Source organism: Oratosquilla oratoria, chromosome 27 (genome assembly GCF_046742065.1).
Source record: "Oratosquilla oratoria isolate Oo_2021 chromosome 27, ASM4674206v1, whole genome shotgun sequence".
Classification (NCBI taxonomy): Eukaryota; Metazoa; Arthropoda; class Malacostraca; order Stomatopoda; family Squillidae; genus Oratosquilla; species Oratosquilla oratoria.
In genome coordinates, this window is record NC_134803.1 from 8,260,532 (window position 1) to 8,277,108 (window position 16,577).

The 16,577-nt window shown below is 40.4% G+C and overlaps 1 protein-coding gene across 1 annotated transcript; it reads left to right on the forward strand.

Annotated features, from left to right (window-relative positions):
- The first annotated feature begins 421 nt into the window (after nucleotides 1–421).
- Nucleotides 422–2,331, forward strand: LOC143039726 (uncharacterized). The gene is made up of 4 exons (XM_076209967.1): nucleotides 422–442; nucleotides 611–712; nucleotides 816–1,235; nucleotides 2,257–2,331. Exons 1-4 carry the CDS (start codon nucleotides 422–424, stop codon nucleotides 2,329–2,331), a joined length of 618 nt encoding a protein of 205 aa, XP_076066082.1.
- Nucleotides 2,332–16,577: the final 14,246 nt, after the last annotated feature.

Here is a 16,577-nt window from a genome sequence, read left to right on the forward strand (position 1 = left end):
GTGTGTGTGTGTGTGTGTGTGTTTAAATGTAATATACAGGATATGAGCTATATTCGTGAGTCCTGTCTATGTCTTCAGTCATTGTATCAAACTTTTATTGATTTCATTTATGATGTCCAACTAGGCTGTTTCCTCTAATTTGTTCCACAAACTAGTGCACATGTACGGAAAGCTGTATTTTTTAACCTCCTTCAAACATTCTGTATTCTTAAATGTCTTCCTATGTACTCTTGATAGTCTATTAATTTACTAGAATCAGTACAGAGGAAAATAACCAAAATTATATGGGCTCAGAAATTTACCTTACGAAGACAGGCCTAGGCGCCTTACTTACTCTTTGGAAAGACCTAGGGTGTGGAGTAATCTAATAGAGCTCTCAGAAAGTCAATGTGGCTTTCGAAAGGACCGCTGCACCACTGATATGGCCTTTTCCATCCGTCAGGTACAGGGAAAATGCAGAGACCAAAATAAAGACCTGTTTACCACCTTCATTGATCCTACAGAGTTTTTTGATACCGTGGGCCATGTCCTATTATGGGCATTACTAATGAAGATGAAAAATCCTCCAAGGTTCCTCAGAATCCTCTAACAGCTACACTATGGCATACAGACTCAACTCCATGCATGTGGCTCACTATCAGACCCATTTGAAGTTCAGGTTGAAGTAAAGCAGGGTTGTGTCATAGCCCCTGTGCTGTTTAATATAATTCTGGTGACTCTAACCAGCATAAGTCATTTCTTTTCTAGGGGAAGACGCTGGTGTGACCATCCAATATCAACTGGAAATGAACTTATTCAATTGTCGCCGTCTCCAGGCCAGAACCAAAGTTTCTACCTTACAAGTAATCGAACGTCAATATGCTGACGACTGTGCTGTTGTCATTGCTCACGACGATGGCTCCCTGCAGAACATTCTTGATACTTTTTCCTTCACGTACTCTGCACTGGGCCTCAAAGACAACACCCTCAAAACGGAAGTGTTAGTGCAGTGCACGGAACCACCGGAGGCACCTTTCCAATGCCACATGCACGGTGAGCCAATCAAAACCGCGGAACACGTCACATACCTTGAAAGTATACTCACGCCAGACTGCTCTGTATACATGGAGATCCAAAAGAGGATGCACCTTGCCTCAGCAGTATTCGGCCAATTGCGAGATAGAGTTTTCTCCAACAACAACCTCAGAATCGACACAAAGGCTGCTGTGTACAGAGCTGTAATGGGACCTTTCGCAGTCAGGCTCGTAGATTCCTATTAGCGCTAGAATTTTCAATTGTCTCGGATTTCACGAGGCAAAGGGGTGACTTAGCTAATTTGGAAACCGATATTTAAAAAAAGATACGCCATAAATTGCTGCATAAATGTATTTAAAATTAAAAACATGACTCTTAATGTTATAATTTTTATTTACTGGTGTGTGATAAGGCTTTGTTAATTTAATTATAAGGTAAAACTAAAAATAGGTAATTATTTTTACTGAAGTAACTATGAGCAGTAAAAATAAGATGATGTTGATTTCGGTTTGTGCATTTTATCTGAGTGTTGAAAAATAATGGATATCACTGTCACGTCCTGTATATGAAGATAATCAGTGAGATAAAAAATAACAGTGGTGGCGGACGTACGAAGTTAACGACATTTTTGTAAAGAATAGCCTCTTAGATCTGCTGGGAGCTATTTTCAAACAAATATGACTAATTTTACGTGTGTCGTGGCAAACTGCACGTCAGATTAAAAATATATATATAACTTAAGACAAAGTTTATCGTACCGAAAAAATTAAGTCTTCGATGCAAAATTATATTTTCGATACATTACATGGATTTGCCTATTGCTTGGTGCATTCAAATGAAAGTATATATCAGTATACGTCCATTGAAGTCGGTAGAAAATGACAAATTGCTTGGCTTGATACAATTATAGGCTGTTTTACGAATATCATCTGTGATTATAAATAGAGGCTCAAACAATGCTATATGCCGTTTGCAATCATGAAATTGATTGACTTAAATTTCAGACACAATATTGTACAACGATACACCTCTGTAAGCTTATAAAACTTGCCCAAAAAGTATTTATTTTCCGGCAAGATTTACAAAATCTGGCGGTGTCTGGTACCAATTTGCTCACTGCGAAAGGTCCCATTATCTTCACTCTGTTGTATGGTTCAGAGACATGGACCCTGTACAACTGCCAGAAACGTATCTTGGAGAATTTCAACATCAGATGACTTTAAGATTCTTGGTGTATTGTAGAAAGATAAGGTCATCCATGATGAACTATACCACCGCACTCAAATCACAAGTATTGAAACCACCATGGCACAATGACACCTGCGGTGGTTAGGCCATGCCATAAGGATGCCAGAACACCGGCTTCCAGGATCCTTTATGGACAGCTCACTAAAGGCAACAGAAGTGTAGGTGGTCCAAAGAAGATGTGTAAACACTATGATATAAACCTACTAAAGAAATGTGACATACAACCCCAAGAGCCGGAGGCCCTGGCTGTAAACAGGTCGACTTGGCGAGCTATAAGTATCAGAGCAAGTGAGCGATTGAACAATGTCCAACTGAGGAGAGCAGAAAATCGCACCCGACGACACCAGCGTACAGAAGGAGACCGGCTTCCCAGGGAACAACACCCATGCCGACTGTGTGTAAAAATATACCACTCCCAAATAGGATTCTCATCACACGCAGAGCAGCATCGCCATCGATAACGATGGACTGCCACAAGCCAGAGTTATTCAAATGGGTCAATGGCTTTAACAAGGGTGATACAGGCAAAGTCATCATATCAAGACAGCAGGGCAGGACTCGTAGTAATCGGTTCAAATTGGACAAATTTAGATTTAACCTTTTCGATACGATGACGTCTAAGTAAGCGTTATGAGACGCGAGTGGGTATACGAGAATGCCCAGAAACTGGTATTTGCATCCTTTCCAATAAATCAGGTTCTCGCGGGCAGCATCACCTGCCTGATGTACGATGATTCAATGATGCATCACAATACTCGGGTTATGAAATATAAAGTTACAGCTGTATTACTCGTTCTCTTTCACTCTGAATATTAATAACCACAGAAAATATGATCAAGCTAGTTCACAGAATATGGGGGTCAGTCAGCTAAAACTACAAAATAAATATAATCAAGACGCCAACGTCGGCATCCCCATATACCCACTGGCGCCTTATGATGCCTACGGAGGCATCAATGTATGGAAGGGGTTAAGTACCCAATGGGGAAATCCCGTCTGGTCCCTTCGAACATAAGGGTGTGATGTGGCATAATCGGAAGTGTGCTATTCTCGTATTCACTTAGTTGTGGGATTGATTTTTCCCCCTTCTTTGTTTTTCTTTTTTTCGTGGTTTGCAGGGCTGGATGTACCCGCTCGGATCTCAGCATTATTGGTGGCCCGCAATTGTTCATACATGAAGGTAGGATAGACGGTGTCCTCCACGGTATGCCACTGCAGTGACGATACCCGGAGGAAGCTGATGTATCATGCACTCACAGTGACGCCCAAGTCACCTCTGATCCTGAGGTGAACAGCGGTCGGGGGCCATTACTCATAATGGACCCCCGACCGTCAGCCGAGGCAAGCCTCAACCCCCCACCGTGATGTCCAGCCATGGCAGTAGCCTCCCCAGTAAACAGCTTAAGCCCACTAGCCTGGGCAAGGATCGATCTGCCTACCCCGTGATTACAAGGCCAGCTTGTTACCACTGTACTAGCCTTGAGGCTCGTATCCCGCACTCCTCTCCAATTCCCAGCAGTGACTGTTACCTACCCTAACAGCTCAAGCGCTCAGGACAAACATAAAGCTGCGGTCGTAGCTACTCAGCGTCTCCTGGTGTATTGGCTCTACTAGCATGGACTCTCACGTTATTCATCCTGTGCCCTTCTCACACCAAGGAGCTCCAATATTTTATGTGTTCCTTATACTTTAACTTTTATACTGTGCATGACTTCTTCCAGTTATTTCTTTCTTCTCGAAGTCGCCTAGTGAGTACCAACTGGGTGGTTTTAGCCTGCTTTTTCGTTTCATCACATATTTTCCTACCTATTTCTAGCTTGCAGATTCCTTCTTTGCGTCTCATTTTGCCACTTGGCAATACAAATCAATTAAGTTTATATTTACATTTGTGAAATACTCATATACTCTCTTTAATTTTTTTCTTTTAATTCTATTCTTGTGTAGTTGTTTCTGTTTTTTTTCGAATTTATATTCAACCCTACAGTAAATGTAATCTAACTTGACCCCTTTGCCATGACCTAGGGAAACCCCCATCGTTGACATATCTAGCGATGACCTGCGCATAGCTGTCTCACTGTTATTCTGTACGATAACTACTTATGGAATATTTATATATATACATATATATATATATATATATATATATATATACATGTATATATATATACATATACACTGAATGGTTCCCAGTGATCAATTAATATCTTTCTTCACCAACAAATCACTTTTAATTCCATGCCATCGCAGTCGAGACTGAAGCATCGCTCGATAGAGGCATCCGTTGGAAATTGACACGTGGACGAGCCGAGGATTCGAACCCAGCTAACCCGTAACAAAGTTAGCGTATTGGTTTAAGTCACTGTAACTTTGTTACGGGTTACCTGGGTGCGAATCCTCGGCTCGTCCACGTTTCAATTTCCAACGGATGCCTCCATCGAGCGATGCTTCATTGTCGACTGCGATGGCATGGAATTAAAAGTGATTTGTGGTTGAAGAAAGATATATATATATATATATATATATATATATATATATATATATAAAATATATATATATATAATATATATGTATATATTATATATTCATAACACGACTATATGGTGTTAAGAATGGCTTGGGATTTGAAGGAAAAACAATGACAGTAAATTTTTCATTTTATTTGGCAAGGTTGTTAATGCGACGTTGCCGGCCAAGATATCCTTGCCCCTGACACAGTTGGTCGGTTCATTCACATATCCGCCACCATAGTAGGTGGGTATCTCCCTTGTGTAATGGAGTGACCTGGCAACAACGCGGACCACTGGGATTCCACCCGGCTGCGACCAAAGGTTCATGTCAAAACCCCTTTATTAATAGACCTTGAATGTGTTTGTGTTATCCTAAAAGTCCTATAATTGTACGTTGTTTTTTTTTCGAAGTATCCACTTCCAAAACTGTCGTAGATTAGGGGTACTTTATAGGAGAGGACCAGGTGTGGATAGGGGAAGGGTGGAGGGAGTGGCCAAGGAAGCCCCCACTCCCACTGTTAGAACACCCCCACCCCCGCACACATACACGCGCGCACGCTTGGGGGTGGAGACTACAATTCAGTAGACGCTCTACAGCGCTTTGGGTCCTTCTCAGCCCATTATCAACTCGGCCCATAACCAACTCTGTCCATTGCATACCAACTCGGCCCATTGTCAACAAAAAGTAGGTTGGACAGAGAAACAACGAAAGTTCTTCAAATGATTTTATTCATGGCATATATAAAAAACAAATTGTGTAAATAAAAATACAAGTTGATGTAGATTAAAAAAATCAAAGTATAAAAGTAAAAAAGAATGGTAAGAATGTTTAAAACAATGGTTTAAAAAAACTAGTGTACACTGCGTGGTAAGATACGGTCTTAAGGAGATTTTTTACCGACCTCTCACCAGCGTTGTATTCTTCCCAGAGTTTTACAAGTTGCCCATGTTGTTTTTTGTATTTTGTACTTTGTTTACGTAAAACTTTTCCATCAGACAGGAGACCAGGGCCCCGACAAGGGGAGGGGCTGGGGGGTGGGGGGCACTTTTGGTGAAAAGAAGGTAAAGCAAATTACCCCTAATATACTTTTAATGCATCATTTATTTATCGTGGGTTTTGTGCATGAATGATGTGTTTATAAACGTTGTTTTGTGGATGAATGTTACTTGTGAATCGTGCTAGTGACCATCAGATGTGGAAGGTGGTGGTAGTGGTGGTGTGTGTGTGTGGGGGGGGGGGCATTTTTCGGCTCGCTCAGGGGCGGCACTTACCCATGTCGGGGCCCTGCAGGAGACGCACTTGTAGTGTAACCAGTCTAGCTTCCTTGTGAAATAGGTTAATAAGCGAGTAAAGACTAAACTGTCCTTTTTCTTACTTTCACATTTAACCGGTAGTGCCATCCTTCCATATCGTTATTTGTGCGTATGCTTCGTCCAAAAGCACACCACGTAGGAGGCCAAATAGTCGAGTCGATCCACGTATTCCTTATATAATTCAAAAGATCAACAAGTGCTCGACATCCATTTGCTTTTCTGTAAAATCTTACGAATAGTTCTTCAATATGCTCAGCTGGTACGTAGGGTAATGACTGAACTTTTCTGAGGTATTTGTGTATACTGGCGTCATTTGTGTATGGCATTTGTAAGCCAGATTCTTGTATCTTTCTCCACACCGCCTGGCCCCTATGAAAGCTGCAACCATTCATAGGTACATAAGGCATGATTTCTGCAACTGCACGCCAGACACTTTGTTCAAAATCGATGGTTAGCTTCAACGTTTAGTTCACCCAGAAGGTCTTTAATCTTGCCAAACACTTTCTTGTAATCGTTGCGCCTTTTTCCTAACCAGATTAAATAGTGTCAAGATTATTCCGCCAGAATAATATAAATCCCAAACCACTTTTCATCACGAGGCTGCATCACCACCGTGCAACGGTCCAAGGCACTTCACGTCTCTCGTCTCTCTCTCTCTCTCTCTCTCTCTCTCCTCTCCTCTCCTCCCGGTCCCCTCACAGCATTTTTTTTTTCAAGCAATTATAATAACCATATAATTTATAATGTTTAGGGAAACGATTTGTCCTATAATTGTTTCTAAATGCAGTTGTTATTATAGTTATTAAATAATGTATGGAAAGGAAGAATAAAACCTTTACACCTACCATTGCGTAATATTGCTGTGCGTGTGTTCTGCAGCATTTCAAATATACATTTGAAGAAAGTAAAGATACAGAAAAGTACTAAGAACTTATTCAGTGTATGTGGAAGAAAAGGAAGCAAGATTGACGAACAAATACCACTATGTTGATTTAAACTATGACAAATGTAACTAAAGGCGGAGAAAATATACGAGGAATAATGGAAGAATTTTACTGCCTTAACGTTTCGACCCTTAGGGTCTTGATCACGAAGCATAACACAAAAGTACAACATGGACATTTTATACATATGCATGTCACCTCACAGGGTGCTTAGGAGAGGTCGTCGTGCACGGAACATTTGTCCGTTTGTTTTCATCAACTATCAATAAACTTGTAGTCAATAAACTTGATAGTTGATGAAAACAAACGGACAAATGTTCCGAGCACGACGACCTTTCCTAGGCACCCTGTGAGGTGACATGCATGTGTATAAAATGTCCATGTTGTACTTTTGTGTTATGCTTTGTGATCAAGACCCTAAAGGTCGAAACGTTAAGGCAGTAAAATTCTTCCATTATTCCTCGTATATTTTCTCCGCCTTTAGTTACAAATACCACTATACTAAATGGGCCGAGTTGGCTATAAAAAATGGGCCGACTTGGCACAGTCGATTGGCCGAGTTGGTTACATTGAATGAGCCGAGATGGTTATGGGCCGAGTTGGATCGATACCTCTACAGCTGATTATGGCTCCTGATACATAACCTAATCCAACCTGACCTAACTTAAAGGACCCCATACATGCGCAGGCGGCCTGTCCTACCTGCGTCCGGTTCAGGCTAGTTTAAGCATGTTTGGGAAAATCCGTGCCTTTGAAAAATTAAACCTATAAAGTATTCAGAGAATGTCCAGGGGGGAGGGGGATGCAGCGTATGACTTGATTATTGAAATTTTAAAAGAAAAGGACGGTGCAGCTAACCGAGATCTAGTGACTAAGATATAAACATGAGGAGCTCAAAGAAAAGGAGTAGGAAGAGGTTACCATCTCCCAGCTTGCTCGGTCTAATACGGCACAAAATGATCACCTATATGGGCCTAATATAAACACGAATTTGAATTGAGGAATGCAACATTGGATGTGCAGTAGCAGTACACCGCAATAGAAATAATTTACAGCCATGAAATGAAAGGATACATACTCATCGATTAAGATATTAATCTGGCGAGAGAGAAAAAATCTGGTATGGAAGTGGTTCGTTAAGATGATTTGAATATTGGCAACAAATACATCACACAAACATCCATACTCGCACACAAAAAGATACAAATCTATACAAGAGTGAATCTCATCCAAGGTATTTTGAGTTCACTAAAAAAATATAGTGATTCATGCGAAACAATATTTGGAACATAGTATAGATCGGACTCAGTCCTCTACAACTAGAATAGACAAATTTTAAGTGATCTGTAGGTCACTGCAACAGTTGCAGTCGCAAGTATGTCAACATCTACCTGGTCTTCGCTCCGCGGGGTCAGGCTAGAACTGACACCTTGAAGCATGACAAAATCTCGGAGGACTAAATACCATAGGACTAAATCCTGTATGACAAAATCCCGCAGGTAGTTTATAATTTATGCTCTACAAAGGAACTAAATAGGCCAAACCTTGAGTTCTTTACTAAATGGTTTGGAGATATGACACTAATTGGATTAGGTGTTCACTCCTTTAGGTGTCCATCTCAAGTACAAATAGGGATTGGCCATTAGATAATCTACGATTATACATTTCTATATTTCGTATACATATAGATCTAATATAATGGATAGTAGATGAAATTTTGAATTCTCTTTTATTTCTATAATTATCTTGTCTATATATTTTCGTTATACTGACGAATTCTGTATACTGGTCGCAGTATAATAAGTTTCGGTATTTCGACATGAACTACGCAGGATCGGTTTTTGTGTGAGGGAAAAAGAACTCTGTAGGAAAATGAAAAGATAGTTGTGTATAAGAGGGGACTATTTCCACTAACCCCTTTAAGGGATATTGATTAGAGTTTTGTGTTGTGGCTCAAGAGGCAGGTCAGAAGACCTGGAATTCGAGGCCTGCTTCGATAATGATGAGATAGGATTCTTTCGGCATTCGGGATAGTGGTAAGGATCCGGCCTTGTGTATTTACTAAGAGGGGATATGAATGGCAGTGTCATATCTCCAAACTATTTAGTAAACAACTCAAGGTTTGGCATATTTGGTTCTTTTGTAGATTGATTGATTGGTTTATGAAATTTTTGGCTTGAAGGCCAAGCGTCGGAGCCGGTAGGCCATTCAGCGAATATCTATCATATACAAATAAATAAAAAAATTCAAGTAAAACGGTAAAGACAATAAGCACTCACAAAAGCACATCAAAACAAAATACACATATAGGCTACAAGCAATCATATACATCATTTTAAATTTCATAAAATAAATTGACGTTTTTTTTTAACTTTAAAACATTCTCCACATGAGCCTGGTTCTTTTGTAGAGCATGAATTATAAACTACCTACAGGATTTTGTCCTCCATGTGCGGGAATTTATCATGTGGGATTTTGTCCGCAGTCCGTCGGTGACACCAGGCGGGCTGATCGCCAGCCTGAGCGTGTAACATAAGAACATAAAAATTAAGGAGACTGAAAAAAAGACCATAAGGCCTACACTAGGCAGCTCCGTATCCATCACCACCTGTCATCCCCATCCATAAAGTTGTCTAATCGTTTTTTAAAACAACTGATAGTTTCAGCGCTTACTACATGGTTACTAACTTTATTCCATTCATCGACCACCCTATTAGTAAACCAATTCTTGCATATTTCCTTCTTGAATCTAAATTTGTCCAGTTTATACCCATTACTGCTAGTCTTGCCCTGTTGTTTTATTATGATGACCTTATTTGCATCACCCTTGTTATAACCTTTGATCCACTTGAACACTTCTATTAGATCACCCCGCACTCTGCGTCTTTCCAGAGAGTGTAAGTTAAGGTGCCTAAGCCTCTCTTCGTAAGGCAAATTTCTGAGTCCATGTATCATTTTGGTCATTCTTCTCTGTACTGATTCTAGTTAATTCATGTCCATTCTGTAGGACGGAGACCAAAACTGTACCGCATAGTCAAGGATGGGTCTAACTATCGCTACATAGAGTTTAATAATTACCTCTGCACTTCTATTCGTTACCGTCCTAGCAATGAAACCTAATGCACTGTTAGCTTTATTTCTGGCGCTAATGCACTTTTATGGTTTTGAGGTCCGGACTCACCAGAACTCCCAAGTCCCTCTCGCACTCAGATTTTTCTAAAAACGTGTTATCTAAGCTGTATCTATTTTCGGGATTGTGTAGCCCTACGTTTAACACGCTACACTTAGAGATATTGAAGTTCATTTGCCATTTCACCGACCATGTTAACAATTTATTAAGATCGTCCTGCACAATCTCTGCGTCGTCTCCTGACCTAATTAGGCGTCCTATTTTAGTGTCGTCCGCAAACTTACTAACATCACTATTTATCTCATCGTCTAAGTCGTTTGTGTACATAGTGAACAAGGGACCCAAAACTGAGCCCTGGGGGGCCCCGCTAGTAACATTGCCCCACCTAGATTTTATTCCATTTATGGTGACCCGCTGTTTTCTGTTACTAATCCAAGCTCTAATCCATCCTAACTCTTTTCCTCCTATGCCATGGGCTTTGATTTTATTTAGTAGTCTCTGGTGTGGCACCTTGTCGAACGCTTTGCTAAAGTCAAGGTAAATAACATCGTAATTATCATTGTTATCTGACGCTTTATATACTTTAGTGTAAAAGGATAGAAGATTAGTCACACATGACTTACCCTTGGAGAAACCATGCTGTGAATCACGAATTAAATTATGTCCTTCGATGTGTTCTCTGAGTCTATTTACTATTATTGATTCAAGCATTTTTCCTATAACCGATGTCAAGCTGATTGGCCTGTAGTTGCATATAGACGATCTATCTCCCTTCTCAAAAACAGGAACAACGTTTGCCTGCCTCTAAGCAGTTGGCACAAAACCAGTGTCTACCGATTTATTGAATATTTCAGTTAACTGGTCGCAGATTTCAAATTTGCACTCCTTAAGCATTCTTGACAAAATTTTGTCTGGACCCGGAGATTTTGTAGCTTTAAGTCTTTCAATCTGCTTGACTACTTCTTTACTAATGTTGATATTAGATAGACTACTTTCTTCGTCCCCTCTAAAAATCGGATCGCAGTCAGGTACTTTATCTAACCTCTCATTAGTAAACATCAATAGAAAATAATTGTTAAACTCCTCACTCATTTTTTCTCCGATTCTATCATGACATTTTCATCGTTTTTAATTGGTCCTATTCTTTATTTTTTGTTCTATAGAGGTGAAAGAAACCCTTTGGGTTGGATTTTGCTCGACTGGCAACCCTAATCTTTATAATTACGTTTCGCTGTACGTATATTCCTTTTAACCAGCTGCCATTTCGTTATATCTTGATCTAAGGTGTGATTTCCCGTTTTTTTTTTTTTTTTTTTTTTTTTTTTAACGTAAAGTCCTCTTTTCATTCCGATCTCATGTTTCAATCTGTCCGTCATCCATTTGGGAGTATTACTATTTTTCCGTATTGACTTTAGGGGGATAAATGTGTTTTGTGCATTGATAATTAGATCAGTTAGAGTGCTATACATTTCATCCAAATCGCTGACCTGACTGTTGAGCCCTCACTCCCAAATGACCTGACCCAAGGTATGCATATTACCCTCCGTGACCCGACCCCTAGTCATGACCTGACCCCCAGTCACACGCTGAGACCCGACAGTGTTCGAAACGTCCGCATGACATTTCGTATTCAATTTCAAATGGGATTTTATATTGTCAAAGTTTGTTTTCCTGAAGTCTGGTACTTGGACGTTATTCGTACTTTTTCATTTTTCCCAAATAACATTAAATCTTATTTCTTGATGATCGCTAGAGCCTAGACTATCTCCCACTATTACGCTGCTAATTTGGTGTTCATTATTAGTTAAAATCAAGTCCAGGGTAATTTGTCCCCTCGTAGGATCGGTAATCACTTGTTTTAGGAAATTATCCTGCACCACATCTAGGAATTTCTTCGCTTCATGATCTCCTATTAAAGTTTCCCAGTCAATGTTTCTATAATTAAAATCTCCCATGATCACAACGTTTTTGTACCGGGACGCTCTGTGAATTTCATGAATCAGGGAATCAGTCTGCTCAATGCTGAGGTTAGGTCTACACAAGACGCCAATAATAACTTTCTTATTCTTGCCTATAATCTCTACCCAAATAGATTCCGTACAGTCCTCTTCCTTAATCGAATTGTTGATTATACAGTTTATTGTATTTTTAACGAAAAGTGCTACACCTCCCCCATTCCTGCCAACCCTATCCTTGTGAAAAAAATTATATCCTTCTATTTCGATTTCCGGAAGGAAATGTTTATCAGCCATGTTGATCCAGGATTCAGTAATAGCTATAATATCGAAATTCTCTACGCATGCTTTACCTCGCAGCAAATCAATTTTGTTAATTATGCTCCTGCTATTTGTATAGTAAACTTTAAGTTTATCTTCCCTCCACCTGCTTTGGTGATTATTTTCACTGTCCCTCTCTAAGTTGCTTCTATTGCCTAAACTATATTCCGATACCTCCCCCCCTACTCCCACATAATCTACCCGAAAAAGCCCTGTAGGATGCCTACTTCTCGCTCAAGGGATTCAGCAAAGAGCCGAAATCCTCTGGGAGACAAGTGCACCCCGTCTCTTGTGTATAGGTGATTCTTACCATAAAAGCGGTCCCAGTTGTCAACAAATGCCCGTCCATTGGCCTTACAATGTTTTGCCAGCCTGCAATTCATTGCAATAGCCGTGGAATGCCACATGCCTCAAACTCTACGCCTCGGAAGGATTCCACATACAACAGGAACACCTCCCCTATTTCTAATCTTGTCTAGCGCATCCCGGAACCGCGCAAACAATTCTTCACTCCCTAACTTACCTATATCATTTCCCCCGGCACTTAAGCAAACTACTGGGCCCTTACTTTTCCCTACTAAACACTCTTCAATCCTATCTCTAACATCTATCCCCGCGCCGGGGAAACACACCTGCGTCCTATGTTTCCTATCTTTATCGCAGAAGGCCCTGTCTAAGTATCTCACTTGACTGTCTCCTACAACCAAAATCTTACCTGTGGGCAATCCAGCGTCTGTCCTTCCCTTCTTCTCTTGAATTTCATTATTTTCTTCTTCCTGCAGCTTCGCTAGTATTTGAAACGAGTTCTTGCAATCCAGTGGGGCTGGTGAGGACTTTTTTCCACTATTTCGTATCTTATTTTTCATCGTTTTCCATCCAAGCTCAAACAAATTTTGTCCTCCGTATTTCAGGCCTTCGAGTGGAGAACTCGATTCTCCTCTTTAAGGCACTTAACAGCACCCTGCAAGGCTTCAATTCTACTAAGTAGAGATTGTACCTCATCGGCGCTGACCACGGTAACACAATCACTCGCCATATCACTAACTGAAGCAGCTACCCGGTTGACCTGACCTGAGTGACGACTACTGCTCAACTGATGGAGCCCTTGACCTAACCTAACCTTCTACAGGTGATTATGACTTGTGATACATAACCTAACCTAGCATATGTTAGGGTGTAGAGCCTACAGTTCAGCGAGGGAGGGAAATTTTACAACTGAGTGTTGCTGGGGGTGAGTCTACAGTTGATCAGTAGTGTTGGTGGGGAGGGGGATTCTACAATTGACCCTTCATATTTTTATAATTTGGCCACCATCCATCACCCCATCTAAGTTCCTACCCTCAAATCTTAGTTGCGAATTTAATACCTTGTAGTTTTTACTAAAAATACAATCGCTGAACTGCTTTGTAATCACTGTGAACAAATCAGGTTCAAATCGTATAGTGAATTCAGTTTTACCAAAACGTATTTGGAACTGTTAACACATTTTATCTAATTACTGTCAAAAGGGATTTGAATTTTTTTTTGTTTTTTCTTCTTTAATTCTAGACAATTATGTAAGCCATTGACCTAGGCCAATGCAGGAAATGCATACGAAAATTGATTTGTGAAACCTAACTTTTTCTTTATAGAAGGGAAATTCTCTAATTATACTCACTTCATTTATACATGATGGAGATTTTGTTTATCAGTATTACTTAACACTTCCTTTATTGTTCCTCAGTTTCGTTGATTTTTTATATATAAATTATTACGTAAATGGAACTGTTCCACTAAGATCTAACATTTTATACGATAACATATTGATCACAGCATCAGCTTACACAAGAAACATTGATGAACGAATGTAACAGTCGCATTAAACAATATTCATCAAATACCTTAATTTATTGCATTGTATACATTGAACTGGATACGCATTCTTTATATATAGTGTACTTGTATTTCCTACTCTGTGTCCTAATATATTTATTATAATTTCGTGTACATATCTATTTCAATCGCCAGTATAAGAAATGCCTAGTAAGGAAAATGTTAGTGGTCATCCTACCAATTAGATGAGAAAAAGTCACGTGCATTTGAATCAGCTTACCTGGCGGGAGCCAGAATGAAAGGAAAATGCTACCTGGTACAGAAGGCGTCAATCTACCTCATGTAGGGGAGGTCGAGCTGTGATGTCTCGGAAAAATCGGCGGCGTAAATGGTCCAGACCCACCCGAAGAACTTTTCGGGTCCCGAGATCGAGAACGCCGGGCACCGGCACAGAAAACCGTTTGGAGACTGAGGATAGGATTTACGGAAACCGGAGCCGAGGGCCACACTGAGACCCGACGAAAACCGAACCGGAGAACCGACAAAACCTGAACCCAAAATCCGATGAACACAAACACGAGAATCGTCGGAACTTGAGTTCTGAGGCCACCAAAGTCCGAGAAACACCAGAGAACCAACGGAACCCGAGGCTTCCCGGGACCGGAGAGAGGCATGATACAAACTTTGACTTTGCGGAACCCCAAGTAGAGGATCACTCAGAGACCAAAGAATGGGTGGACAGCATATGGCGTGATCCGGTTAGCCGTCACGAAGTCTTTCGATCAGGGACGAGATGACGATGGCTTTGAATTTGGATGCTAGGGACGATTATCAGAGCAAATATTATTCCAAACGTCTGTGTCATGACCAGAATTCGAACCAATGCATTTGACTTCCCTTGGTGCCAGACACACGCTATCGCCGAAGTCCAACGGGTTGGCAACGATATCATGTCTATATACATAAAAAAAATAAAGTTTTTCAGTTTTGAAAATTTCCTGGCGTTTTTATGACCACCTTCCAAAATCCGGCAAAAATGTCCCATTGTGTAAGGATTCTGATTGGCTGAGAGACTGGTGACGTCATGGCAACGGAGATAACTGATTGGTCGAGAGTGGTGACGTCACGGCAATGGAGACGACTGATTGGACGAGAACACTGACGTCACGGCAACGGAGACGATTGATTGGCCGCGAGCGAAGGGCAGGAAGCACAAGAATAAGTTTCCCCAACTTTACGCCTCACTCAAAAAACCTCAGTAACATCCACATTTAAGAGATTCCATAGGAAAATAATGGGGTTCAACAATATTCATGAGTACGATCTCATAATATATTTCGAGGAAGAAATTAAAGAGGAAAAATCGGAAAAGTTTATGAAACATTATTTTGCAGGATACAAGAATTTTACTAAGAGTGGTGGTTATGACGAAGAAATTAAAGAGGAAGAATCGGAAAAGTTTATGAAACAAGATTTTACTGGATACAAGAATTTTACTAAGAGTGTTGGTAAAAGCTGTCACGAGGAATACCAAAAGTATTACATCGATCAGAAATACAATGATTATATAAAAAACCGCAAACTCAAGGAAAAACTGTTTTTTAAAAACTTTACGCCTCACTCAAAAAAAAAAAAAAAAAAAACTCAGTAACAGCCACAATTAAGAGATTCCATAGAAAAATATTGGGGTTCAACAATATGTTACGAAATAACAAAAATTATGTGTACTCTTGGAAGATCTTCAAGTTCCCAAGCCATAGGAGCTTCCCACCGATTACTTCGCTCGACTTGCACTTGGAAAATGAGACAATTCCCCTTCAAATTAAGTTTTGCTATGACAATTAATAAGTCGCAAGGGCAAACTTTTGATAAATGTGTGTTATTGTTGGATTCGTCCGATTGTTTTGCCCATGGATACCTATGTGGCATGTTCAAGGGTTACAAACTGGGACTCATTAATTATCTTCCGAGGTTACCATAAGGTTAATGGTGAAGGTGTGGTGAAAAATCCGACAAACGTGGTATATAAAGATTTTTTTTTTTTCGGACATGCCATCTATTAGGGAGGGAGAGTCTTTAGTGGAAGGTATCGACAGCGAGCAGGTAATTCCAGAAGAGGAACCTGAATTGGGATCCGTTGAGATTCCTGCTTCAGCTTACAATATTAGCGAAGAAGCCGCAACGGCAATGATCCTGCCTGATTACGACTATGCCGTCGACGAACCGGAATCAGATGTGTCGGTCCCCCTTAAGGTTTGGGAAAGGACTTTCCAAGAAAAAGAAGAATTGAAGAAGGAGCCTTGGGACATTTTCTATGTCTATGTCTATGTCC